Here is an 11,202-nt window from a genome sequence, read left to right on the forward strand (position 1 = left end):
AAAATTCACCTCATAATTTCACAAAATATAATTTAACTTCATCTCATTATCAACCCTCGCGCTATGATCTTTCAATTTCATCATTCGAAATTCATTCCATCAGGGAATGCTGATACGTTTCGTCAGTTTTGCATATCTTTCTCATTAACTTTACACACATTCCGCTACTTTGAAAATCTGCTAGGTATAAAAGCTCCAGTTGGATATAAAAGTTGCAATATAACTCTAGTATAACTCTGTCAGAAGTCATTCTAGGATAAAAGACAAATAATGCTATATATTAAGATCCAAATGCACTTCTACCTTATTTCACATTATAACCGAAATTTTTAAGTTATTTTTTTTGTTTACTTTTGATTCTGCTATTTTTAATATAATTCCGATAAATCATACTAAGAAGTTTTGTCTATCTATAATTATAATTCAGTAATTTTATTTTTAAATTTAGAGAGTATGTCATGTTTCTTGAAATAATTTATTATTCGTAAATTACTTCGATAAAATTTGTGTAATTATACATTAATTTTAATATTCTAATTTTTTTATATGGGTAAATTTCCTCGACATCTCTAAGAATATGTCGAATTACATAAATACCTTTAGTTTTTATAAAAGTATAAGTAATTATAATGGCAAGTACATGCCCATATTTTTAATCATACTATGTTTACTTATTTAAAGAAAAATATATGTATGCATAGATATAAAATGATCACAGCATACCTACCAATAAGAACTAATTTATAAGAAAGTGATAGAAACTTAAACTTTTATAATTATTATAGAAAATAAATAAACAACATATTCTCTTTTTGGGACAGGAAGTATCATTTACCAACATCAACTCAATCATGGAATCTACTTTAATTATTTCCCTTAATTAATGTTAAACTTTTCTAACATAAACAAATGCCTAATTTAAACACAAATTAAACGTGCCCGACGACTAAAATATACCATATATATGATGTTGAGACCACATTTAAATTTTAATAAATGACGAAAATGCGTCCAAATACAGTGAGAATAACCAAGCACTCTAGGGCTTGCGTATTTTTTATCCGGGTCAATTTTATCCGGATCCAAACCAATGCATAATCAACCGTCTGAATATTCTATAATCAATGGATTACATTGAGTCATACAATCCAACAATAACTATGGGCGCACAACCCCCAAATGTCAGGTATTTTCACTTGTTGCGTTTATTACTTCTCCACCAACCCTCGTCTCTGATTAATTTAAGCATAGAAGGGTCGTCGTAACGAGAGCGGATCAAGTACTTTTCTCTTATGAGCATAAATTATCCATGTTTAGCATGTTAATTTGTGATTATTTGATTATAATAGAGCAATATTAAGATAATAAAAAGTTTTACACATGTTAAAAGGTGAAAGGAATTAAGTAGACAAAGGCATGTGGAAAAAATGCTGATTGATGTAATAAACAATTGGCTGTCACGAATGAATTAAATATTGACTTGCTTTTTTTAAGCCCACAGCTCTGCAGCTTGCCAGTTGGGCAAAGCATTTAACTATGTACCTTTTCTTTTTCTTTTTTTTTTGAATTAATTGAATTTAGATTGATTTAAAAATATAAAATTACACTTTAAAAAAAATAATTTGAAATTACGCTTATATTCTCTTTGAAAATTCTTCTGATCTCCTTTCGTTAGGGTTTTGAGAAAATATTGACATCAACAAAAAAAATATTAAATCAATTTTCAATTTTGTCCCTTATTTAACATTTTTATTTATATTTTCTGAACTCTAAGGGGATAGGTTAAATACAGTTACCATCCCTGAAGTATCCATCACATCAATTACCCCCTAAAGGTATTAAAATCTTAAAGGAAAAAAAATCAGAGCTTTTATTTTTAAATTTGAAATGTCCATTTTGTCCTTCAAATTGCTTTCTAAAAAAAATTAAAAGATTTCTAGAACGCAAAATTCCTTTGACGAAACTTTTTCTAATTCTAGTTTTATTTATTCATCAAACTCTTTTTATTTTCTTAGTCTTAAAATACTTGGAGCTCATAATGTTTTACTTTCACTTATTGATGAAACCAAATTTAAAATAAATTTGTACATGCATATATATATATATATATTTATATATCTACTCAAAAAATCTCCAATTAATAAAACTAAAATGACATATGAACTAATAAAAAAATATACAATTAATACATATTTATATATATGATAATTGTATAAATTAATGTGGTGATTACATGAATGTATAAAATTATTTTTAACTTGGTTTGATAAGCAAGTGAAACTAAAATAAAATGGCCCCAAGTACTTTAGGAATCGACAAAGCTTTGACAAAAGGTGATTTTGACGTTTTAAAAATCTCTTGACAAAGGATGATTTTGACATTTTAAAAATCTCTTTATTTATTTTTTTTCATAAAATAATTTTTGTAAGGGCAAAATGGACTTTTAAAACTTAAGAATTAAATATCAGGATTTTTTTTAAAGTTTTAATACTTTATGGGGTAATTGATATGGGGTGGATATTTTGGGGATGGTAACTGCATTTAAACCCCAATATAATATATATATATACATATATATTTATGGATGAGGTTAATATAATTATATTTTTTCTCTTATAAGTATAAAATTATTATATGAGAATGTTAAATGAGGAGTAAAATTAAAAATTTATATAAGTGTTTTTTTCTAACACTGATATTTTTTGTCTATGCCCTAACAAAAGGAGGTCAGATGTAAATAGTGAATTTTCAGAGAAGGTGTACATATAATTTTAAATTTTTATTAAATAGAAAAATAATTTCATATATTTAGAAAGAGTTTAAACATAGTTAACACGTTTAGGGGAAATGTGAAAGTTGACGAGAGAGAAAAATATTGGAGAAGAGAAATATTTAAAAAATAAATGACAAAAAGATTGATACAAAAGAAAGTGATCTTCAATAATATAAAAGAGAATTAGATAATTTATATTAATCTACACTAATATAATATATATATATATATATATAAAGAAAGATTTTATATTTACAAACGATAATTAATAGCACAGCTGCTTCAACTTCTTGTAAAGTCAACATGACCTTTAATTAATAAGATAATTAATTTATTCAATTTTTAAAAATTTTACATTAATTGATAAATTAATTTTTTTTCTTTTTTTATTTAATGCAATATATTGGTTTATATATTTACTTTTATTTATAATATTTTTAAAGCGTGAAAGATTATTTATTATATACACGCAGAAACAATATGCAATAGTGCCTAATATATATATACATATATGTATTAAAGCATTTTTCATTCACAAATAGCAGTTTGTGACACTTTGACGCCAATTTTTTAGTTGTGCCGATAATACTCCTTATTTGGTTTTCTTTTCATTCATTCTTTCTTTTTGTTTTTTTCTATGTGATGTGTTTTATTGTTATTTATAATATATTTTAAACCGTGAATTTATTTATAATATGCACGCAGAAATACTGTACCACAACAGCTAATATAATATAATCTATACAAACATAAAAACAAAAAAAAATGTTTTTCATTACTAATCACACTCTTAGATATCTATGATAATATAATTATTAATTTCTTCCAAATAATTGAGATAATCTTTTAATCGTTAATTTACTATTATATTTATCCACACTTTTTTTTTCATATTTATCATTTATTTCACTTTTAATTAAATATTAACTTTTATTTTTAAAATTTTTATATTTATATTATTATATGCACGTAAAAATTAAGTATAACGTTAACTAATAATAAAACAAAAAATTGTTATCCGGAAATTGAGTGGAGTCCTTACCGACAACATCAAGTGGTGAGTGAAATTTCCCATGTGGTTTTTTCTTCTTTTGGTTTGGTGGATATTTCACTGAAAACATTATCCACTATGGAACCCCACATATATTGTACGGATGTGGGTGTACTATTTATTTTATTTTATATTTTTATTCATTTTAAATATATTTATTAATTTAAAATTTTCGATATATTGAACTTCTATTAGAATTTTTCGTGTATCCGATAATATAATAATAAATCTTATTTTATAGAAAGAAAAGTTTTGTGTATTATTAAGAGGGTGTTCGTAGATCATAAAAATAAGTACTTATCAGTTTATTATTAAAAAAATATTAGAAGAATATTTTTATTTTATGATTTTTACATTTAAGTGGATTTGCGCCAAAAGCTATAAATAATTCCATACCAATCTCTAGAATTAATTGAGAAACATTATATATATTAAATTATTTTTTCAAATATTCCGGATTTAGCTTTTTTCCGGCCTTTTAACATTTATTTTCAAGTACTTTCAATTTATACATACGATTCACTTACAGATTCCTGAATCTCCTGTGTCTGTTTTGTACGAGGAAAATTACGACTTCTTCTACAACTAATTATAATATATATTAATTAATGAATTATTTTCACCAGTCAAAAGATGTTTTTTGAACTTGAATTTTGTTATAATAAATATAAGATATTTGGTTTTCCTTTAAAAACATTTGGAGATTTTTTTTCGTGAGTATTAAATTTTATAAAGATTTTGGCAAACTTAATAGTTTGATTAAAAATGTTTTTATTTTGATTGTATTTTAGTTATTATGTATTCATAATTTTATTTAGAAATTTGATGTAGTTACACGTAAACCTCATTTGATTTGAAAAATATATTTAATATTCCTGAGGTCCGTTTCCATCTAATAAATAAATCACCCCATCAGTCAAGATTCACCGAATTTGTTGATATTAATAAAAAAAATTAGATGAAAATTCATATATATCTACAATTGACTTATTACTAAATCAATACAGGCCAATTAAATCTTTTTATGGTCATTACCTTTATACATCTTCGCACGTTAATACATACGATGAGGTATATCTTCATCGTTATAAGGGTAATTTAAATTGGAATTTTGTGAATTTTTTAGTAACCACACAATGGTAATGTATTTAATTTTCTCAACCCACTACTTCTAAATTTTTTTTCCTCACAAACTTCTATTTTTTCTTTTTTAATATTCTCCGCACAAATAAATAAATATAGAACAAAAACGAAATAGTTTCCACCACCATAAATAATATGGCATGCTATCTTCTTGCCAAATATGTTGCATATAATTTTTAATATTATGTTTGTACAGTTTTTATTAATAACATCGATATATTACATATCAAATCTTTATATTATTTCCTTGGTGCAAATCAGAACAGTAACATTTTATCGTATAAAAACTGTGGAACCAATGTATAAAGAAGAACATTAAGATCAAAAATTTAATAAATAGATCGCAAAAACAACGTTAAGAAAGTATCATAATTGATTCTGCAAGAAATTCCAAAGAAAATATTGGGTTTCAATCAGAAAGAAAAAAATAAATAACATAAGGATCCACAAAATCAAAAGGAATAAAAAAAGACCAGCCCCTTAAAAAAGAGTTCTTAAGTTCAAAGAAATCATTATTTGGAACAACCTTTTTAGTAATTTCCAAGAAATCATAATTCCACATCAAATCGTCAATTCTTGAGGAAAAAAAAAAAAACACTCACATACTAATCTCAATAGTTAAACTAAAAAATTAACAACTGCTCAGTAAAAAAATATGACTTCTTAATTAGTTCATAGATAGAGAGTGAGAAAGTAAGAGAACTTAGTAACTGCTCAAAATATTTTCAAGTCCAATCAACTATCAGTAGCCTTTCTCCCCACATCTTTTATATGAAGTATGCATGTGTGACTTCTTAGAGTTCATAAACCGCAAGATGATTTTAAGATAAACTAATGGAAAGTGTGTATAATTCATGCACAATCACTAAAATGTGCCATAAATTACTAGTTATAAATTACTCACAAACACAATTTCCATATCGAGAAAAAAATTTAAATTCATAGCTATCTAATTGACAATGATTGATCCATAATTTTTCGACTAGTTGCCTAGGCGTGGAAGAGTCTCGTGCTTGATCCGTTCTTACTAAGTTGGTTCTTCTTGCTGAAAATATTGTTTTTTATTTTGTAATTTTTGTTGTCGCACCGTTTAAATTAAATTGATTTAAATTTAAAAACTTATAAATAAATTTTCTCCCAATTTTTGCAATTTATTGCTAAATCTTGAGCTGTACAGTTCAATTAATCGAACCAAATTGATCCGAATCGATAATTCAATTAATCGACAAATTCGATACACCAATATGTCATATGGAATACCGAACTGAATTTCTCGATTCGATTTAGTAATAATTAATATTTTTTCGATTATGTTCGATTAAATTAAAATCCCAGCATCTTATGATTTTAAGTCAACAAATCTAAAAAATTATAATATAAAAAAATATACATTTAAATTCGATATTCGATTAGTTTTGATATATCGAACTACAAAATCAAAATCAATCGACTTATTTATTTAAAAAAAATAGAATATCAAACCAGAATTTTAATTTAGTATTCGGTACGATTCGAAAATTCAATTTGACCAATTTTCGATCGATTTACTGAATTTTGAATATTTCTAAATAAAATTATTGAAAAAAAAAACACAGTTGGAATATGAACATATACACCGAACAAGGTTTTGTTTGGTAAGAACTCAAAAGGTGAAAAAGAGGGAGACATCGACCTCGTGAATCTCACCCCTTCCACTATCAACAACGTGGCAGTGGCGGAGCGCTTCAGCTCAATCCACCGCCAATAGATGCAACCACATCACACCACATCCCTACGTACGCACACACATGATTACTGACTCCAACCCTTCCTTCCATCTATGCTGTGGGAGAAGTATTATAATAATCCAGGGGCAGCAGCATCTCTGTGTATATATTCTATACTGGAGAAAGCAGATTCCGCTTCCTCTATCCATAACGCTTGTCATCGTGCTGATATTTTTAGTTTGGAAAAGAGGATAGAGAGAGGATCAACAAGATTCTAGAGAGACAGAGAGAGAGAATGTCGTCTTGGGTGGTGGAGTATGCTGCGCAAGAAAGTAACAAAACCAACAACAGCAGCCATGAAGATGGCGATGAATGCTTCGATTTGCTCCGAGCGGGTTGTGACCTAACGGGTTCCAGCCTTTCGCTCCCGGTTGATGCTTTTCTCGGAGCCGCCGTCTCCCTCAAAGATAAGGTCTGTGTGCGGGGAGAGTCACTTAGTCTACAAGTTATTGTCTGCGTGTAGCTTTCTGTTTTAGTGTTTTTGTCTGGAGATATATATTATTTTGCTAATTTTTTGAGAAAAACATATGCAAAAATTGACGGGTGAAGTGTTTAATTGTGAATGGGTGTGATCGTGGTTTTGGGTGGAGGGAGTTTTGGGTTGTTTACTGACTTTAGTCCGTAGTTTTTGTTTTCTGGGTTGATGTTTGATGGGTCTGAAATGGCGACTGATGCTTAGGTGGTGGAAGTGACGTGGGGAAGACGAGGAAATAAAGGGAGCTTGGACCCGACGGTTTATACGGGTCTGATGGGGACAGCTTTCACGTGCTTGCGGTCTTATGAGGTCACCGGCAACCACCGCGACTTGCAGTTGTGCGCTGAAATCGTTGACGCCTGCGCCGCTGCTGCTCATACCAACAGGTCGGACTCAAATTCTCTTTGTTAATATTGAATTTCTATTAATATATCTCCTTTTCCTTTGATAATTAGTACTATTGTAGATCCTGTTGTTTTGGATTTTTATAGTGGCCGGGTTGGGCTGGGGGTATTGATGTTGGATACAGTTGATTGTAGATTCAAGTTTGGTTGAATTATTTACTGGGTTTGATGGTTTTAATGTGTTCGACTAAAGTAGAAACAATCTCGAGCTTAAATAGTTTGATGTTCTTGGATTACTCGTTGTAACTAACCGAGCTGAGATTTAAATTCTATTGAACAAAAAATAATGTTCAAACTTGATGATTAAGTTTACCAAATCCAGCTCAAGTGAGCTTTTAATGCTCGATTCTGAAGTTGAGCATTGAATGGTTTGATTAGTTTTTCGTTTTTATTTGTAATGGCAACTCGCTGAAGTGAGCGTTGTTAGCTTGCTTTTTATTGCTTTGTGTATGACCAGGATATTTGTGCATTCATTGACGTGCTGGAATTATTCGAGCATTACCAGTATCGGTGGAGAGCATGTTAGAACTTTACCATTTAGTAATTAGTGCATCATGCCCTTGTGCCGTAGTTCATCTTGACCAGTTAAGCATCACAAGGGAATAGACTATTGAAATTGTTTCAGCACATAAAGTTTTAATGTATTGAAGTTGAATGACCATTATTGTTGGAGAGTATGTTAGAGCTTTACCAGTTAGTAATTAGTGGATCATAGGCTTGGGCCATAGTTCATCTTGACCTAAGCATCACAAGGAAATAAAATATTGAAATTAATTTATAAGAATCGAACACTTGCATATTCAGAGAATGCTGATATAAAAGTTGGTAAGAAAAATGATGTTATCATTTGAATCCTCGGGGCTTCTGCTTAGTTGCTTAATTGTCTTGGTCCTGTCATTCTTGTGCTGCTTGCATATCTAAAACTTGATCTGGTCATATAATTCTGTAGTTTTATGATGAGGGCTAATTTTGTCCTGGGCAGTTACTGGACGTTTTAGTACTTCCTTTCCTCTCCTATTTTAATGTTTATAAATAATACAAAGATAGAGTCTTGCTTGTCGTCGTTAACGAAGATGTTTGAAAAATTCATTATGAGGAAGGACGACAAAGAGAGAAATATGCTTGCTATTCAAACAAATACATTTGAAAAAATCATCAAGAGAGGGACAGAAGTAAACAAGTTTATGTGGCCCATTAGTTGGTGTCTGGTTAAATCCTGGTTTTCACGATGTCTGCTTGAATGCTAGTTTTCAAGAACTCAATTGCTAATATTTCATGGCAAGCTTTTACATGACATTACAAAATGGTTGAGAAAATTGTTTTACAATTATCTTTTGGAAATATCTTTGTTGGGGGCCCTGTTGTATGGTTCTGTTTGGTCCCGTATGTGTGAAGGTTTTTCAGATACTGGCATAATTTCCTTACATCAGGTTCTTCACTGCTTTTGCATATTTTTCAGGCATGTCACTTTTCTTTGCGGCAGAGGAGGGGTTTATGCGCTTGGCGCCATTACTGCAAATTACTGTGGGGACCAAAAGAAGCGTGACTTCTTTGTGGACCGTTTTCTGGAGGTATAAACATATTACTTATTGGTTTTGCCGGAAGTTGGTGCAGTGAAAGTCTTTCAATTGTATCAGATGGTGGTCCATATCTGTGGTCTTTGTGGTACTTGGGGTGATGTATTAATTTTAGAAGTAGAAATATCATATTGGCTCCATTAATCCTGGGACCATATTGTGTCAAATTTGTGGTCCTATATCTACCATCAGGGTTCAGACACAGATATGAATGAAGTATCTTTTGAGGATGCAGTTGGTTTAAGATCTGTACTTAATTGTATTCGAATGTGATGGGGATTAAGATACTACATATTTCTTGAATCTTTAATATAGGAAGGAAAAACTTGACATGACTAATCGCAGGGGGTGTACGTGTAATTTCAATTTTTGCTTAACAGAAGTTTTACTGTGTTGGAAGTGTGCTAGCGGCTCAGGTTTCTTATCTAGTTGGGTTTTTGGAGCTATGTGCTTTTCTTGCAAGAGAAATTTGTATGTTGTCTTAACCTCTTTCACGCCCGAAACTGTGAATCTTATGACCATATAGTTGTGTATCCTACCGAATGGGAAATGCATGCTGCTAAATGCATAAGAAATTGTTGCAAAACAGTTGCGCATATTTCCTCATGTCAATCTTGCGCATAACTTTTTTCATTTGGTTGTATTCCCTTCAATATCTCTGATATAAATTCTCGTTTTGAGACTAGATATTGTGTGTTCCTTTTAAGTTCCCAAGGGCATCCGAATTTTTTCATATAATAATATAACTATACTTCATCTGTCAGATGGCACAAGAGAGAGCTCTCCCTGCCGGGCCTGAAGAAGGGGGGTTCGGGATGTCATATGATCTTCTCTATGGACGAGCTGGATTTCTGTGGGCCGCTTTGTTAGTAAACAAATACTTAGGAGGTGAAACAATCGCAAATGATCTTCTCATGCCGGTCGTCCAAGCTGTCCTGGCTGGGGGCCGAGCAGGTGCTTCTGATGTCACAGCCTGTCCACTAATGTATAGATGGCATGGAACCAGATACTGGGGTGCTGCTCATGGACTTGCTGGTATTTTACATGTATTACTTCACTTCCCTCTCTCTGGAGATGACATCGAGGATGTCAAGTCGACCTTGAGGTACATGATGAGCAACCGGTTCCCACATAGTGGGAACTATCCAGTGAGTGAAGGAAACCCGAGGGACAGGCTGGTACAGTGGTCTCATGGAGCTAGTGGAATTGCTGTTACGTTGTGCAAAGCATCGGAGGTTAGCCATTTTAATATCGTTAACCTCTGACTATTGTTACCTAAACTAGGTGGAGTTTTCTTCTGTTTGCCAAAGGTTACTGGGAATGCCACCTAAGTTTCCATTGCATGTCTCATGGCTGACTTGGATTTCTTTGCTTTATAGGTACTTCCAAGTGACCGGGAATTTCGTGATGCAGCCATAGAAGCCGGAGAAGTGGTGTGGAAGAGTGGCTTGGTCAAGAAGGTGGGATTGGCTGATGGCACTGCTGGCAACGCCTACGCATTCCTGTCGCTTCTCCGCCTCACTGGAGAGAGCATATACAAAGAAAGAGCAACAGCATTTGCAAGCTACTTGTATCACAGCGCCACAAAGACGATTACCGAAAATGGATCTGTTGGGGCCGAGCATGCCTGCTCTCTTTTCCATGGCCTGGCTGGAGCCGCTTGCCTTTGGTTTGATCTGCACAGACAAGAGGACACCCGATTTCCGGGGTACGAAATCTAGACACGCATGTAGTACGAGGGTTGAAAACAAGCAAATGAAATAAATATGGCTTTGCTAAATATCTTCGTCTTGTACATATATATACACCTGGTTGACTCTCAGTGTCTCCTAGTTTCCTTATCAAGAAAGATTATCAAGGAGAAGAGAAGTACGCATGTCATAGTTTCAACCTGGAGTTGGACAATGTCCAGGGCATGGCGTTTGATAGTGTGGTGGTGGAAACAAGCACACGGCAGAACGTGCTTTGCGTGTTTGTGAATGCTGTATCTGAAATTTCTAACAGTTGACAATG

At 31.7% G+C, this 11,202-nt stretch overlaps 1 protein-coding gene across 1 annotated transcript; it reads left to right on the top strand.

Annotated features, from left to right (window-relative positions):
- On the top strand, nucleotides 6,636–11,202 carry LOC105178287 (lanC-like protein GCL1). Its single transcript, XM_011101736.2, has 5 exons — nucleotides 6,636–7,145; nucleotides 7,413–7,594; nucleotides 9,072–9,183; nucleotides 9,954–10,424; nucleotides 10,569–11,202. Exons 1-5 carry the CDS (start codon nucleotides 6,969–6,971, stop codon nucleotides 10,908–10,910), a joined length of 1,284 nt encoding a protein of 427 aa, XP_011100038.1. The 5' UTR covers nucleotides 6,636–6,968; the 3' UTR covers nucleotides 10,911–11,202.

The sequence above is a fragment of the Sesamum indicum genome, linkage group LG15, assembly GCF_000512975.1.
Source record: "Sesamum indicum cultivar Zhongzhi No. 13 linkage group LG15, S_indicum_v1.0, whole genome shotgun sequence".
Classification (NCBI taxonomy): domain Eukaryota; kingdom Viridiplantae; phylum Streptophyta; class Magnoliopsida; order Lamiales; family Pedaliaceae; genus Sesamum; species Sesamum indicum.